The 17,850-nt window shown below is 34.9% G+C and overlaps 1 protein-coding gene and 1 long non-coding RNA gene across 2 annotated transcripts in view; one reads left to right on the forward strand and one right to left on the reverse strand.

Annotated features, from left to right (window-relative positions):
* LOC311442734 overlaps positions 1-5,206 on the forward strand; it is a 32,936-nt gene extending 27,730 nt beyond the window's left edge. Inside the window, exons 2-3 of the long non-coding RNA XR_014696815.1 lie at positions 4,355-4,489; positions 4,921-5,206. This is a non-coding gene — a long non-coding RNA (uncharacterized lncRNA). The remainder of the gene's footprint in view (positions 1-4,354; positions 4,490-4,920) is intronic.
* The window catches only part of UNC13C (unc-13 homolog C), a 172,643-nt gene that overhangs the window by 37,448 nt on the left and 117,345 nt on the right, over positions 1-17,850 (reverse strand). Inside the window, exons 19-24 of the mRNA XM_084532291.1 lie at positions 5,931-6,057; positions 4,897-4,993; positions 4,325-4,468; positions 3,275-3,352; positions 2,255-2,332; positions 1,824-1,853 (exon numbers count right to left, since the gene is read on the reverse strand). Coding sequence (XP_084388417.1) covers positions 1,824-1,853; positions 2,255-2,332; positions 3,275-3,352; positions 4,325-4,468; positions 4,897-4,993; positions 5,931-6,057 — 554 coding nt within the window. The remainder of the gene's footprint in view (positions 1-1,823; positions 1,854-2,254; positions 2,333-3,274; positions 3,353-4,324; positions 4,469-4,896; positions 4,994-5,930; positions 6,058-17,850) is intronic.

Below are 17,850 nucleotides of genomic sequence, written 5' to 3' on the forward strand. Positions count from 1 at the left end.
TATTCCAATTGGAGGACAGATACTTTCGGGGCACTTGGATATGAATGAAAAAAAAAAAAGAACATGAATGTACTTCTCTGCAAGAAATTGCCCTAATGAGAAACAAACAAAACCTTGAATGTGGGCTGCAGGGGCCAAGTGTTCTGTGGTTCACTATGCCGCCAGCAGCAACATCCCAGCCACTTTCCCCATTCAGGTCAAAGCCCAGTGCCGATCAGGTTTTGGAATGAAATTCCACCCTAAGATGCATATAAGAGATTAGTGAAGAGACCGAAAGTGCTGTAAATATATTTTTATGAAAATTAAACTTGTTCTTTTTTCATTTTCATTTGTTATAATGTATAAAGATGAGGAAATAAGTTTATTTTGGACTTTTCAATACAGCTGTTTTTCTTAAATATTGCATATTAATTCTGCCCCTCCTTGAGTTTGTTGGAGCAGATTTTAAAGGCCTATTTATTTTTATTAATGTGTTAATGTTACCATAGCACCATGCTCTTTTTAAAAAATATAAGTTAGTCTTTGCTGCTCACTGGGTCTTCAAAAAAAACACACAAACAACACAACAAAAAAACAAACAAAAAAATGGTATCCCTTTATTTGGGAGGTTCATCTGGAACCTCCTATTCATTACTGTCCAGTGAGCAGGAAACGGGGGCATATTTTACCTCTGCAGAGCCCTGCTGTTAATGTTTTAATGCAAAAACTGTGTGTTTTCCAGTTCTCTAACACATAAGTTCTAAGGTTTAAGAAAGTACCAAACTTGTCTCAAGAAAAAGTTGATATATTTTAACTTATTTTCTTCAAGCCAGATAGTGATAATAAGGATACTATATTCATGATGTAAATATTGCTTTTTAACAAGAAGGCAGGTTTCTGTGTCTTGAAAAGATGTTAATTTCTTAATTAGCTTTCAAAACAGGCAGTTAAAAATACAGATAATAGTTACTGTTAGAAGGACTCAGAAACATTTATGACTGTTATCTGCAAGCACATGTACATACCTACAGAAGGTGAGTTCCAGTAGACTGAGATCTTGAGCATTTTAAAATGTTTTCTGATACATTAGTCAAATAAGTGTGTATTTTTTTAAATAAATACATATGGCAATTTTGAAGTATTCATGTAGAAGACTAGCAGTTGGCCAGGCAAGCATTTGCTATCTTGTTTTTTTGTGCTATTTAACTAAAACAAAACAAGCAAACAAACAAAAAACAACAGCCAGGCTTTCAAAATCAATGCTATTTCATCACCAAAATGGTAATAATTCAAAAAAAAAAAAAAAAAAAAAAAAAAAAGAATATATTAGTATTTATTCTGATTAGCCAAAGAAATTTCTATAAGTGTAGAACTGTAATTCTCATTCATACATTTGGTCATTCAACATGTGAGTTAAAGACTAGAATCAGCAAGTACTCAAACACATATTTATGCCCCTTTCCTGTTGACTGGACTTCAGGCACTTTTAAAGTCTTAATGTATATAGAAGGAGATAAAGCCAAGCATTTTCTGGACTGTTGAATAGCAGCTCTTGCTGAAATAGTGCCTAGTCTTGGACAGAAGTAAGCCCTCAGATATTGAAAAGTGCACTTAAAAATATTTTCATAGCTTTTTAGAAATTCTGAAAGACTTCACAGTATCTGCCTAGTAAAACATCTCAATTTAGAGTGTCAACTGAAAGCCCAAGCATAGCTCTTTTTTATTTTAGTTCATAGGGAATTACACAAATACATCAATGGGGATTAGTAGGAAATGTGACTGTTCTTAGCCTTAGAAAATACATGTATGTTCAGGAATAATAAAAGATGCTTACTATCACAAACCTCATAAGAGAATCTTTCTCCTTCTTTCTTCTGCTCAGTGGATTGCAAGTCAGAGGCGTTAGACAAAGACATGACACATTACAGACAAAGCACAAGGCACATATTTTGCAAAATTTTCAGATACAAGCAAAACATACCAATACATAAAAAAGCAAAGTATGGTCCAATACAAATGTTAAAGTAAAGCTGACAGTACAGATTACAACACAAAACACTCAGTGCTGATAGAACTTTACAGATCATTAGCATATTTCTGTGAAATAATGCTAGGTCTTTCTGGCATTGCCAGGGCATTAAATAGTTCTGCATATACTGTTTTTGAAATTCTGATTTTCTTTGCAAGCAGAAGTGAAGGCTGTTACTGGGTTGAAAACATGGTGCTAATGATCTCTAAGGAACTTTGAGTGATCCTGGAAAAAAATACAACTCACCTCCTTCCCTCCCATGGACTCAAACATTTTCTCAAGCTGGACTCGTAACTGTTGAATGTTGTTCATCAAGATACAGGACTACAAAGAAAACACAAAATGTGCAAAATAGGCATATTTCTTTTACGCATGAATATGTGCATTCATAGTCTCTAGGCTAAAGGCAAGTTCTTCAGCAGACCTACGTTCATGCAGTTAGGTTCTTAGACACAAATCTGTGTTTCCTGAGCTCTGCTGCCTCTCCTTCCTTATTTCACACTTCTCTTTGCCCAGCCAGCAAACCCACACAGCCAGTGACTGTCTATTATGCCCTTAAGACAATGTCTCCCCACAGGAGACTGTATACCTTCTCCCAACCAGCTGGGCAGTTTTCAGATCTCAGCGTTTCACATTCTGAACCTTACATGCCATGTAATTGCTAGTCATAATTGATATAATTACATCTTGTGGATTAATCACATACATTATTATCTACTTAAGAACATATATAATAACAACCAAAGTACTTTGAGAGTGAAAATAGATGGGGGAGAGATTGGTTCCTAGACCCAGTCTTTGCAGAAAACTGTGACAGCTTTGTAACTTAGAAAATGGCTGATGCATAACTATGTGAATAAAACAACACATAATTCTTTTAATAACAGAATATTATTCCAGAAGTGTGTGTGTGTGTGTATATATATATATATATATATATATATATATAAAATTATATTTTTTTTTTGTCAAAATGTTTGTGAATAGGCAGGATTTTCTTTTCACTGCTGCATGGAGAAAGCACATAGTGATAGTAGCAGAAACGTCTGCACACACTCCCTTCACAAGAAATAATGATCTTACAAACTCTTCCATGAATATCACTGATAAGAGAAGCAAGACAGTGCAAAATGAAAACTCAAATGGATTTTTTTTCCTTCGAAAATTGGAAAAAAAAGATGAGAATGTATATTCACCACTTTTACTTTTGGAGTATGCCATTGTATAAGGAATCTAGGCAGAAACAGAACACAGATTTTTACTCACCACATTTTCTTTATCACAATATGAGCTGAAGCAATTTGAAATAATTGCAGCATATTGAAGCAGCACCTTGTTGATAGTCTAGGAGAGGAGAAGAAAGTTTTAAATGGTATCATCATGCAAAACAAAAAGTGAACACAAAGAGGTTTGTAGAAGCTACAGATTTTACAGGTGCTTACATATTTTGTATATTTTATTTAATTTCAGATTTAATTTAAACAATCCTGTGAACACATTTTCAAATTCTTGCATGGCAGATGGTATTTTGTTCTTAATCGAATGTAATCCTCAATACTAGAGGGACTATTGTTGTCATACTGATTTTGAGAAGCACTGAAGGCTCTAGTCCTTTGCAGCGTGCTACATACGTAATGGAAGAGTAGCAAACTCAAAAAATCCTCTAGGGTGACAATGCATAGATTAAAAATATAATGGAAAAATAAGACCAAGGGAGCACTTTTCAAAGCTTAGCAATATGAGCTTAGTTTGCAATAACCGTGTAAATAAGAACTTTGCAAATGGAAAAATATTGCAATGAAAACACAGGAATAAAAGTAAATGCAAGCTATTTTAAAGAAATCACAGCTATATTGGAAATACGAAGCTTGTGAGGAAGTGTTGCAATCCAAATAGAAAGCTGGCCTAAGTTAAGTTTATCAAGCAGCAGGTGAATAAGAACTACCACCTCAGGGCTCCAACCAACAATGCTTTATTGCCATACCTTGAATTTTACCTTCCCTTGCACTGACTAATTAGTAACATTTCTCTGAGCTGCTCTATTATTTGGATAGTAATCAGTGCTTAGCAAAAATAATAGTTGACTATACAAGCAATACATACATATGAAATCTCAGGATATAATTTCATAAACTGGTAAACGATTTTGTGAAAGTAGGTGAAAGTAGTGTTTAAGAACAAACCAGGCAGTATGTATTTCTAGTCACAGCTAGAAGGGATTGCTTCTGAATAACACCGGAATTAGCTTTTAAGTACAATGTCAACACAATGGCACTCTCTCTTAAACTTATGTGAGATGCACTGATTTTAACCTACCTTTGCAAATCTTCTCATTAAATGAGACAGTGCTTCTGGATTAGGACACTCCAGTTTCCTGATAATCTCAAAACTTTGATTGAGCTGCGTGAAGACATCAACCACAGAACAAGAAAAAAGGGCATGATCTGATGTTTGCTGAAACTAGAGAAAGAAGACATTCAAGTGAGTTAATACTTGTTTGAAATGTATAACTGTTTTTGAAATTCCTCCTAGAATCAGAATAAGTAACAAATAAATAAAATCTTACTGGTAATACTGAGAACTGTGATTTTTTACCTTTATGTTACTTTCAGTCCCCTTAGAAGTAAAATCAAAATTCTCTTTCATGACATCAGTATCACATAAGTGTTAGTAAAGCTATAGACTGAAATCTGTGAGGAATTTAGGCAGATGGAATTGGAGCAGGAGTTTGTTCATAGGGTTATCTTTTAAGTATTGTTACTGACAGTTTATTTTAGGAGGCCTAGTGAGCATACTGCAGGATCAAGTGTACTTCTGGTTTTGCAGTACTAAATAATTGTGTTGCCTTAGTACATTCTTTTTCTTTGCTTTAGAAAATAAGGACTCACCCCATCTTTTTTGTCTCTTTCTAGTGCTCCATGAAGAAACTCCATTGAGACATCCTCATTTTCATCCAGCCACTGAATGACAAATGGTTCAAACCACCTGAATATTAAAAACAATCTTGTAAAGTACATTCCATAAAGATCCTGAGAGAAGAGGTGCCACCCCACCCAGCAGTTTGGCACTTTATGCCTCCATATTTGTTCTAGTTGCCAAAAAGTCTTTTAATCCTAGAAAAAAAAAAGTCACCAAAGGTACTGTTGCTACCAAAATGTCTTTCAGGCTTCATCTCCACACTATTCTAAATGGTCTACCCCAATGATGTAGAATTTGCAGTTGCCATCAGACAAATGCACCCATGTTTTGCAGGGGATCATATTCATATTAATTTTAAAATGTCTCTTTTTTCAGTATTGCGTCTTTTTAAACTTTTAAAATTGTTGTTATTCGCATGTGAAATAATGTGGAGAAAGGTTTTTTTTAATAAAATGTCAGCTGTTCAATTCTTATTCAATTTACTTAGATTTTTTTTGAAGCGGTGAAAGCTGCCCAATCCTTTTGGCAAACCAGAAAACTTGCTGAAGATTAAAGACTGTAAATAAATATTGCTCATACCAAAGTGGACGGTTGAATATATTAATTTCAGAAGGAAAGGTGAAAATGAAAACAGCAGATAAATATTAATCAATTGCAGTGACAATAATCTCAGTAATGTACCCCATTAGTTTTGTATCTTGATCCAGATTTGCGTATGAAATGAATGCACGGGTCAAGAACTAATATTACTGCTGTTCCCACATTTCCTTCCTTACTCAGGAAGTAAGTAGTTCATTTCCTTACTCAGGAAACTTAACGATTAACAGTTTTAAAAATTAATTTTATAGAATGAAGAATTAAAAAGGATGAAGTGAAAAAAGTATATTTAAAATTATTAGTGCTACACCTTTTGATATCTTGCACAAACTTGAGCATAAATTTTTGAAGAAAATAAATTGCACCAAGCCCAAACTCATGGGATACTTCCCTACACACTACTTACAGAGAGTATTCAGGCACTGCATCCTTGAAAGCATGGAGCTCTCGCACATACTCATTATAAAACCATTTCACTTTGAAGTGCAAATTCATGTAATCCGTGCTCTTACATAACCGCTGCTTTTCATGTTCTGCAATAGAAGGAGTTGAAATAAAAGTATTTAATAACATTTTGACAGTAAATAACATTCTTGTGTCTCAATGCACTATTGATACAATAACAATACTGTACTTGCATTTTAAAGCCCAACTGGTTTGATTTTTTTTTTTTTTTTTTGAGGTAGTAGCAACTGTGGAGTTTCTGAGTACCCTTAAGAAAAAACAAACATACAAAACCAAAACAAAACAAAACAAAAACTGACCAAACTACAATTTAGGATTTTCAGCTCTCTTTGCTGCAGTGAGAAAACCTCACAAGTTTACTGACTCTGTTGTTTAGATTCTTCTTTGGTTGTTACAAATTCCATAAAAAGCTGTTTTAGGTTTCAAGTTAGAAAAGAAGACCGTAGCTGTATAGTAACGAAATGCAGTAACAGCTGTACGTGCCAGTCCTATCTGCAAATCCTGCATTTGCAAATGGGCTGCATTTATCACATTCAGTTAAGAATGAGAAAGAGGAGAGAACTTTGCATGTGATTTATAGATGGCATAAGTAGAAAAACTGCCTTAATAAAATGGATTTGAAGATTATCATATGGGCTTCTCCACCTTTTCAATGGCTTCCTATTTTTAACATAATGGATATGAAGATAATTGCAGGAGTAATGAAGCCACCTGCTACTTTAGAGCAATTGTATCTGGAACTTTTTATTCACTAACTTCCTGTTTCATAAGAAACCTGAGAGAAGAAGACCAGGTCAAGGAAGGACTCACACCTTGAAGCTCGTCTAAATTCTCTCCCCTAACCACTTCCACTTCCTGTATTTTTAAAGGCTATTTTTGTAACAAATATCTATATTTCTTCCAGGATTATGACCCTTATTTTAGCCTTTCCACTGTGCTCCACATTCTTTTCTATCCATCCACTTCAGACCTTGAACATCAATTCCATTCTTTCATTTTGTTAGCTAGCAGGCACTTTATCCTTGCTCAAGTCTTTCATTTCCTTTTCCCACAGCAGGAAACTGTGGATTCACAAATCTTGAGCAGAGTAATCTTTCCTTTACTTACTGCACACAGCTGCCTAAAATCTCCACAGATGGCATGTGTTTGAAGTGTCTTGTCACTTTCACATTCTTCCTTAAACCAAAAATCTCTTATTTCTGCTCACTTAAAAAGTGAATTAGTACAGATGCACACCAGGAATAACATTATTTTGTAGATATTATGCATAAACATTTCACCTCTTTCAAATCATCTTTCTGTGAAACATTCTCCGTTTTTCAGATCTGACCAGGTACATTAACAGGAACTTTTTATTTTTTTTTTATTATGTTACACCAATACTCCATTAATATCACAGTACTGTAACACCCTCTCTCTGCCCCCCTCCAAAGGGAAAAAAATAAAAAGTTTTAGAAGCATGTTATGCACTGAATTACTAAGGTTTTGTGTGAATCATTTTATGAAATACTCCCAGGGGCTCTTACTGCCTTTTTAACATTGTGTTAGCATTTGCACCTTTATTACCTTTTCATTACTCTAAAGAAAAAACAGTAAATCAGCTTCTGTCTAAACATTGCATTTGAGAGTATTACAAATTCTCCCTAGCATGATTATTGTTTTCTAGCTTTAAACAGAACCACAGAGAAAGATTTATGCCTGCTCTCATGGTTCTTACTTTCTACACACTTGAAGAATCTTATTTTTCTGTTCTGGTAGGAATTTTTCCACAAACTGTTAGTGTAGATAGCTAGATTACCAAACATTTGCTCAATAATAGGTAGTTCTTATATGTGAGACCAGTCTTTGAGAATGACTATCTTATCAAATTATTTATACATCTATTTTTTAAATTAAGAAAAATCTCTTATTGCATTCCCAATAAAGTGGAAATTCTGAAACGAATAGTATTTTTTCGTTTGAGTTTTACATGAATGAGTTATTAGTTTACACAATGCAACTTAAGAACGCTGTAGTATCACAAACCATGCAAATGTTTATTTCATTTCTAGTAATCAGATGCTACGAGTGATGGGCAAATTTGTCCAGGAGGGTATAACTTTCTTTTGGAAGTTTAGACCTAACTTATATTAGAAATGGGTACAAAAGTAATTCATGATAAACTGAGTGATTTTTTTCTTCCTTCTCTAGGCTATTATACTGTGGAAAGAATATTTCAACAATCTCATATTACATGTGGCTACATATAGGTGAAAAATACATACTAAAATCTTAATATAAACATATGAGAATATCAGAAAATACTTTGCATGGTCTACAAAGTCATTTGGTATCTATGCATATTATTTCTTCAGCATACAGAAACAAAAGAACAGGTAAGACAGGTGCACATAAGAGTCAGCCCATGACAATTTTAACTGGATCATATTAGATGAGTTCATCCATAATAACCATGAATGTAGGTTAGAAAGCATAGGAACATCACTGTAGCCATTCTGAATTTAGATTAGGACCCATGGATGTTTCCACAATTTCTAAAAAAACTCACACAAGTTAATACAAATATGAAACAACACAGGCCATACATTTTCAGTTTGGAGATCTAGTGCTATAGATTTAATCTCTGTGCTATTGAAGTGAACTGAAAGATTATAACTGAATGTAACGTAATGGATCAGGCCACGGATAAAGAAGAAAGCAAACTTAAATTTCATAACTGGTTTAGAAGTTAACATTACATTCTACTAGACATTTCATCTCAGTGTTTTTATACTTTGCTAAAGGCAATGGAAGTCACTGGTTATTAACTGAAATAGAGAGCAGGACACAACTAATTGATAATTATGGGTAATTTACATTTGTTTTGATAATGTGAAATACTACCGACCTTTCTGAAAAGGCTCTTAGTTTCAGGGTAAATATAATAAACTGAAAACTAAGACTGAAAAACTTGTTCTGTCATTACCTCCTTTTTTTTTTTTTAATTGCAATTCCTACAACTGATTTGCAACTGATAAATAATAGTAAAATACTATACTAAAATACTAACATAATAACAAAAAAACCCTCTTTTAATTCTCATTTAAAAAATATGTCTTTTCATAAGAGACTTCTACATACTCAGTTTTATTTCTGCATTTGCTCAGAAATTTTCATCAAAATATTCTTGAACACTTCACAGACATAATGGATTCCACCTTCAACATCTTTATGCAATGCACATATGCACAAATTAAGCTGTGTTATTAGTAATGTACAAATGTGGAACTATGAAATTTACTAAGGGGATGTATATAAATTATGAAAGGCAACATGGATGTGCACATATTTCTTAACCACAGAATCATATTTCCTCAGTGAACAGAAACTAAGAAATGAAGGCAGAATTAATTGTAAACCATGAGGAAAAAATGGATTTACTTTTTTTTTTTTTTGTCTTGCCTGTAGTCCTGTAGTGGAAGTGAGCTAATCAATCCTTGACTTAATGAAGACTGCTTTAAAAGCTGAATTGACATCGCATTTATATTCAAGTAGGAGTTCTCAGAATGAGTCCATTTGCTCAAAGCCCTCTGCGTTGCTCCATTTTCTCTCTACTATGCTACACTAAACATTATGATAACCTAAAGATTTCAAATTAATTTTGACAAGTAAACTTTGATTTTAATTGAATATTATTGAGTTGTTTTTTACTCTTTATTGAAAAATTATCTTATTAGTCTCATCAATTTATTAATTCCTCAGCATCAAATACTTCCCAAATAGTTCTGAAAGAAGTGGATGGTTATGTTATCAACAGGACAATTCAAAGATGGAAAACAAACTGATTAAGCATAAACTTGCTCTGTCCTGCTTGCAACTAAGACAAAGAAAAATGCCATTACTGAAAATAATAAGATCAACCTCAATATAGATTCTGCCCTTCAATATCACATCAGTTAAATTTAATAAACAGATCAATTATATTCAATGAACAAACAGAAAAAATCTGCCCTTGGGTATACATGTCTACTATGATTGTGAAAGGAAATAACCACTTGCATCCAAGGACTGAACTAATCTGTGCTTTCTTACTGTTAGTGGAATTCTTCCTTTGTACATAAATTTATCATGGAAAGCCTAAAGAAATACAAGCTATGAATGGATCAGAAGAAATTGTCTATTCTATCTAATAGGAGATCTATGACAATAATTAAAACCCTGATTCTGAAGAATATGAAGAAGAATATAGTGGAAGTTTCAAATGCTTAATACTGGAAATATTTGGACTAGATTTTCTGCTTTTTGGCTTGACAGAAGATTGCAAATTGAGCATAACACCCTACCAAATAGGCATGGTAGCATTTTATAAACAATTAGTAGAACAAATTGCAGAACAGGAAGAATCAGACAGCAAGATAAATGCAAGGCTTTAGTAATTACCTGTGTTTTATCTGGATCAGCCTGTATAGCAGAAGAAGAGGCAAAAGCACAGAGACTTTCTCTAATTGTTACCCCAGAAACTGCACTTAAAGCTGTTAGTTTAAGTTTTTGTAAAAAGATAATGTGGAAACAAGCAGTTTTAATGGATTTATCCCATTCTCCTGAGGAGTACTGGGATAGATATCAAATGTTTAGTTTAGATCTAATGCACTTGCCCATAGGGGGAAATTTAACAGTGCATCTAGTAAAAAACAAAAGAAAACAAACCCACTAGTTAATCTCCATACATGGATAAGTCCTGAAAGTAAAAAATGGAGTCTTCAACATAATAGAACTGGGGCTGGGAGAATAACAGTTTTTTTGCAGACATATGGTCTGATTTTTATGTGGTCCTGTGTGGAGCCAGGATTTGGATTCAATGATCCTTGTGGGTCTCTTCCAACTCAGAATGTTCTATGATTCTGTGAGGAAAGCTTGTATGAAGTGGCTTAATTTGAAGTTTAGGATTAAACAAGATTAAAAATATCATGAAGGTTGCTTGTTATATTCAAGTTTCTTTTTCTCTAAGGTTTTATTCCAGTTGATAAAGAAAAATCATAAAGATGACATTGGTCAATGCTTCTAGAAAGGAAGAAGTACAAAATGCAAGTTGTTTTACAAGGTGATTAATTCACAGAATTCATGAAAAGATGCAACTGGATCCGCACTTTGTGAGCATTATGCAGCTCCACTCTGACAGAAGAAGGAGGAAAAAGCTCTCAAGAAAAAGGAAAGGGAAATTCAAGCCCTAGCTGCTGTACTAAATCCCCGTATTAGGGGAATGTCCTGGAGGAATGAGAAGGATGAGCCTTTTCGCCAACAGATGCTGAAGTGCACAAAAAAAACATAGGTCCCCCCTCAAGTGACTTTTTGGGGGGGCAAAATCACAATTTTTTCTTGATTACCTCTGCCCCCCAGCAATAAAATTACTCTGGAAAAAAAAGGTGTAAGTCTAGTTTTTGTAAAAATATGAGTTGCAGTGAAATTGCATCATCTTACAGGTGTAGAACAATAATCAATCACAAGAAGAAATATGAGGCATAATAGTGTTCCAGGCTAATAAAATATAGAGGAAATCTTGACTGCCCTTTTGTATAAGATGGAGATTTCTTCCTACTCCTACAGATGACATCACAGAGTAGTTTAGGTTGGAAGGGACCTCTGCAGGGCATCTGGTCCATATCCCTGCTGAAGCAGGGACACCTAGAGTAGGTTTCTCAGGACCATGTCCAGCAGCCTTTTGAAAATTTCCAAGGAGGGAGACTCCACAGTCCCTCTGGGCAACCCGTGCTCGTGCTCCATCACCCACACAGTACAGAAGAGTTTCCTGATGTTCAGATGAATCCTCCCGTATTCCAGTTTGTACCCATTCCCTCTTGTCCTGGCACTGGGCATGGCTGAAGATAGCCTGGCTCTCTCATCTTTGCACCCTCCTTTCAGGTATTTATGCACGTTGATAAGATTACTCCCTGAGCCTTCTCTTCTCCAGGCTGAACAGTCCCAGCTCTCTCAGCATCTCATCATAGGAGAGGTGCTCCGGTCCCTTGATTGTTTTGGTAGCCCTCCAATGGACTCTCTCCAGTATGTCTAGGTCTTTATATACAGCCCTTTCAGCTGAACAGAACACATCTCCCTTATTTGCATACTCAACTTACTAGTTTACAGAAAAGACAGGGACATGTGATGTATTATTTTACCCATAATTAATTACCCATAGTTATTAATCACTGTAGGTTTCATTTAAATTATCATATACTGTTTAATTGTCAATGTACTGTGGTAGCACTAGAAAATGGTGACTAGCAAAATTGTCTTGCTCAGAAGTAGGCAGCCTTCAGGAAAAGTTGTTACATAAATGATTTACAATCAGTGACTGCCTGGGTAAGAGCTAATAACAATGTTCACAGTAAGATTAATTTTCAGTGGATAAAAGAAGATTAAATGAGGCCAGAGCTTTCATTATCAAATATATGGGGCAATATACACTGCTATTACTGAGTGTCAACTTTAAGACTAAATAATGACGTCAGACATCCACTGCATTTTCTCCAGCAACATCTGGCACAATGAATACATCTAAAATGAGAAATAAAGAGTGACCGAAAAGCATTTCTAACTCTTCTTCTTCCAGTCATATCATATTCAATTTTACCATCTGTCAATGGAAAGTTTATTATTAAACCCAGTTATAACCAGCTTGTCCTTTTCCCTTTCTTCCTCTATTCCCCATGAGGCTACATTTGACTCTTCTCTCAGGTCTCTGGAGAAACCAGGATAAATCCCATTTGTTAAAGTGTGTGAATACAGAATGGGACTCACTAAAATCAAAAAGTTTCATAGTTTGATACCCTCATGAAATCCTGCATTCTGATGGATGCTGCCTTGCTTTCTCTTCCATAACCTGTGCCTCCCCACCCTCCCCACCCCAAATCTGCTCTGTAGTCTTCCTCTAAGCCAAGGCTGCATTCTACCTTAAGAGAAACTTTGTAAATTGTTAAGTTGGAGTGAAAATGGACTTGAAATCTGTCACCAAATGGTGTGACCGTTTTGGACAACAAAAAACTACAAAAACAAATCTATATTAAGTGCCTAAAATGGTATAATGACTTTCATACTCTTTTATTTTTATATGGCGTGACACTTCAGAATACTCCTTCTGCAGGACTGAGGCTGTCTCTCACTGTATCTATACAACAGCTAATTCATTTCTGGCCTGATCCTGATACTGACTTCTGGCCATTACCAGAATTAGATTATCATAATAACAACAATTATAATGTACTATTTCTAAAAAACTGGATAACTTTGGACATTTGATCTGACCTATTCAAAAATCAGAGAAAAAGTATGAAAAACACACTTCTGAGGACACAGAATAAAAAAGATACTTCTAAAATTGTATGTCTAATTTCCTCTCATTACTCTCTCATCACTTTTTAACCTTTGCATCTTCATGCCTGGAAAGGAAAAGATTTCTTACCATATGAAATCAGTAACAAATTATTTGCACTGCTGTTAGAATTCTCGCTGTTCACATTGGCTTGTACTATAAATACAGAATACTTTACAGACCAAACAGTACAGAAATGTAAACATCCTATGAACTCAGGTATGCTTGTATAAACTGAATGCTAAAAAACAATGTATAATCAATTTTGCATATTACCTTATGAATAACCTGCAGAGAGAAAAGAAAGGGCCAAACCTACCTTAAAGGAGTCTATAGCAAGGTGGGAATCAGTCTCTTCTCCCAAGCACCAAGTGATAAGACAAGAGGAGATGGCCTTAAGTTGCGCCAGGGGAGGCTTAGCTTGGATATTAGGAAAAAAATCTTCACTGAAAGGGTTGTGAAGCATTGGAACAGTCTGCCCAGGGAAGTAGTTGAGTCTTTGTCCCTGGAGGTCTTCAAAATACATGTAGATGTAGAGCTCAGTGACATGGTTTAATGGTGGACTTGGCAGCGCTAGGTTAAAGGTTGGACTAGATCATCTTAGAGGTCTTTTCCAACCTAAATGATTCTATGATTCTAAGTCAGTTCTCAAAGAGAAATGTGTGATACCTTTTCCATGCAGAATCTATACAAGAAAATAATCCTAAACTCCTTAGATCAGAAAGAAAATTAAAACTAGTGTGGAATCAATCTGTTAAAGTTTTCATAGAACTTCTAATATTATCCAAAGGCAAAACATAGTAATTATTTCTGAAACAAAAGAAAATCTAGAATGAAATGAATAATTCAGTACCAGATTTTAGTACAGTCTATTGTTTGCAAGGCATGTCAACCTGGAACATTGTAGCCCTGATCTCAGCAGCTGTGGAGACCGGATCTCTGCTTTGGGATGCCCCTTTTTCTCCTCACCCATTGAGTGAGCTCTTTGCCCTGACAGCAACCATCTACCCCATCACATGCAAGCACGCTACGATAGTATTCATACAGATGTGCAGCCACTGTGATTGAAAAAAAGGCCACTGCTGTGGAAACTGCTGTTCCCTCTGTCTTCTACATCTCACAGTAGCAGTCTCCTAGCATCCTGCCATGCCCATCACAGAGGGCTGGACTGTTCCTGGGGAAGAATCAAGGGGGAAGACAAGATGGAGGGGTGTAATGACTGCTGCTGCTTGATTCCTAGCACCTATTGGCTCCTATTACAAAAGGGTCAGACAATACTACTGAAGAGCAGCAGTTCTTCACAGCAGTAGCTGCAGCTCCCTACATCTCCTGATGTAGATGATGAGGCATTCAGTTGGTCAGAGGACATAGCCTGGACAGCCATTCTCACTGCTCCCAGGAAAAAGGGAAAATAAGAGTGTAAACTAGTTGTTCCAGTATTCATTTTCTGTTTGAGGATGAAGTTATGATGTATTCATTCCCTGAATTTATGTTGATGTGAGCAGTGGGTAGGAATTAATAAAGTGGGAGAAAAAACAACAACAACAAACAACAACAACAACAACAACAACAAAACCCACACAAGAAACAGAAGCAGAATCTTGAATAAACTATTTTTTTTTTAAATCACATCAGTGATACTTTTTCAAATGATGGACTTTTTCACTGTCTCTTGGTTGGATGCAGAAAGGAATCAATTTTATAACACCAAAATGATGCTTGAGAAGATTAATATTAAATTGGATCAGGTAGAGGTTGTGATAACAGCCCTGAACTGTACATATGAACAGATGGTAGTCTGCATTAATAACTTGGAAGGCTAGACTGGGCATAGCAGAATGTGATGCGTTTTAATGATGAGCTCCATTAAAAACATGAGGATCAAGTGTGACCATATTTAAGGGCTTGCTTCTCCTAATTTTGCAGAATTGAAAGAGAAAGATCTTATTGTCACTATCCATTGGAGAATCAAACTCAGTTTGCAGAAGATTCAGGGAAAGAATTAATGATTTAAAGAACAGTAAAGCTGGAGAGAGGAGCAGAATGCTGATATATATTTTGTGACTACATTTATCAAGATTCCTGTTTAGGAATGAAACCACAGAAAGTGAAAGTATGTACATTTATCAGAATTTATAATGAATTTCAATGTCCTTTACTTATTCTTTTTCCACAGGAACTGTTTCACTGTTGATTCTGAGAGTAACCTGGGATTTTTACTGAGAAAAATGGCATTTGCTCCTCTCAGAGAGACAGTATCAACAGCAAGAGAGAGGCAAGGCCATACAGAGGGTCTCATTTGGAATAGACTTAAATAGTCAAGTGCCTCCTAATGAATCCTCTTTACATCTTTCTAAATAATCAGGTATTACATTAATATTTGTTTTCAAGTCCTTATCCAGCCCAACCTTCCAATTTTGTATGATTAATTCTGCTTTAAGAGCTTCTTGTTCTAGCTTCTGAACCAGAATACAAAACATTGCTTGATCAAGTAAATGATCAAATACACTCCACTTAGCAGTTAGAGTGGTCTTAAGAGAATTGCCTTCTTGCAGTACAGAACATTGATAAGCACAGGAGTGCTCAGGTGTGGCTGTCCGCAGAGTGTAACTATGCATCCAAAGTTATGGAAGCCTGACAATATAATGGCAGTTAGAAATTCTTATTAGTCTTTATGCTAGTTACCTGTAAGTATGATCAGAACATTCAGTTACTGTACACTCATCTGTTGATGCCTCCTGATTTACAGCTTGTCTAGATAGCAAACTGTTATCACTGACGTTTCCAGGAATATGTCCTAACCCAAAGTAGTGTTTTTCAGTTGGTCTTCATATTTCTCAGTTCTGATCAGCTTTCACTGATCACTCTCAAAGAGATCAGCGATCTTCTGCCTAATGTTATCTTTCTCAGACTAGTTCTTTTGATCCTCTGACATGACTATAGAACATTGAGTTCTAATACTAGTTTGCAAATCTCTTCTTCTACCTATGCCTTAGATTTGGTTTCTTATATCTTCTTCTGTCATTATACAGATTATAATCACTACTCATGTAATTTCCTTCTTCCTTTCTTTCTATCTTTAAGTTCTTCTGTTGCGCTTAGTGTGAACATTCCAACATTAAAATAATAAAACTATCAAATTAAAGTAACACAACAGTAGATGAACAAATCAATTCTCCCATTAACAGGTGCTTTAGTAACTTGTCTTTTCTCTCTTTATCATGACAAAAATCTGCAGTATCATCAAAGTACCACATTAACACATTAGACATCGTGGAGTGAATAATACAGAAAATATTCATTGAATACAGGATTTTTTATTTTATTTTATTTTTTTATCCTTTCTTCCTGTTGAGTTGCACTGTAGTTTAAATCCAACTGTGCATTTATTTTTATCCCTGGTAGACACGTTCTGCTGTTAGTTAGGCATGACTGAAGGCAACGTGAGTTTTTCTTTCCTAAAAATCACAATATCTGGCTTATTCTAATTAGCTATTTCTGCAGTAGTGCAAAGAAAAAATTGGATAGCTCTTAAAGTCCTTTATTCTTCTGAATAAATTTTTTTTTTTTTTTTAATATGAAGGATGAGACAAACTTCCTTTGTAAAAACAGTATTCTACATTATAATTCCTTTCCCATCATAATAAGGTTGACCATGAGTTTGTCAGAAAAAAGTTCATTGAATTCTTTACAATTGGTTTCTGAGATAGTCATTTTCCTTTTTTTTTTTCTTTAGAGAAACTCTGTAAAGGGCCACACACAAGACCATTGGAACACATTTCATTACATAGCTTAGACAGCAAAAATCTTCCAATCAAATTCAGGTTTGATCCATTTAGTTCATTTTAGCTATACTCTTGACATCAGATGGAAGCTAAAATCCTCTTTTGCATTTCTCCCACATTTAAATCTGAACTCTATTTAACAGATAAATAATATTTGTGAAGTTCAGATAAGACCATATTTTCTTCTTCACAGAAATGTATTAGTTAGGGTTTGACAAATTTCTGTTCAAGGGATGGTTTAAATAATTGTCTAAAATTAGTGTGATTGTATGTGTATGGGCTGGCTTTTTTATTTTTATTTTTATTTTTTATCATTTATTAAGCCTGTTCCCTTAATTCTTAATTTTCAGCATTTTTGATGTAGGTATTTTTACTTGGTTTTCTGCAGTTATCACAATTTCATGAGTGGGTCTGAAACCATTAGTAGGAGATTATCTGTAGCAGAGAAAAATATATTTTGCCCTTGGTTAACCATAGTACTACTCTATAGAACAAAAGGAAACTGCACTTGATTTTGTTGGAAATAGACGACCTGTCTTTAGAACACAAAGGAGGTTTCATTATCTGTATGTGTTTTCTCCATAACTTCATTCTGTAAATGTTTCCTATGGGCATACTAGCAATTTTCAGCTAGTAAAAAAATCTGGAATGCCTGTAATGTGCATAATTGCCTCACTAGCAAGCATAATTGTGATTTTTGGACATAGGTGTTTATGTCAAAACTAGAT

This window comes from Aythya ferina (assembly GCF_964211825.1).
Source record: "Aythya ferina genome assembly, chromosome: 11".
Classification (NCBI taxonomy): Eukaryota; Metazoa; Chordata; class Aves; order Anseriformes; family Anatidae; genus Aythya; species Aythya ferina.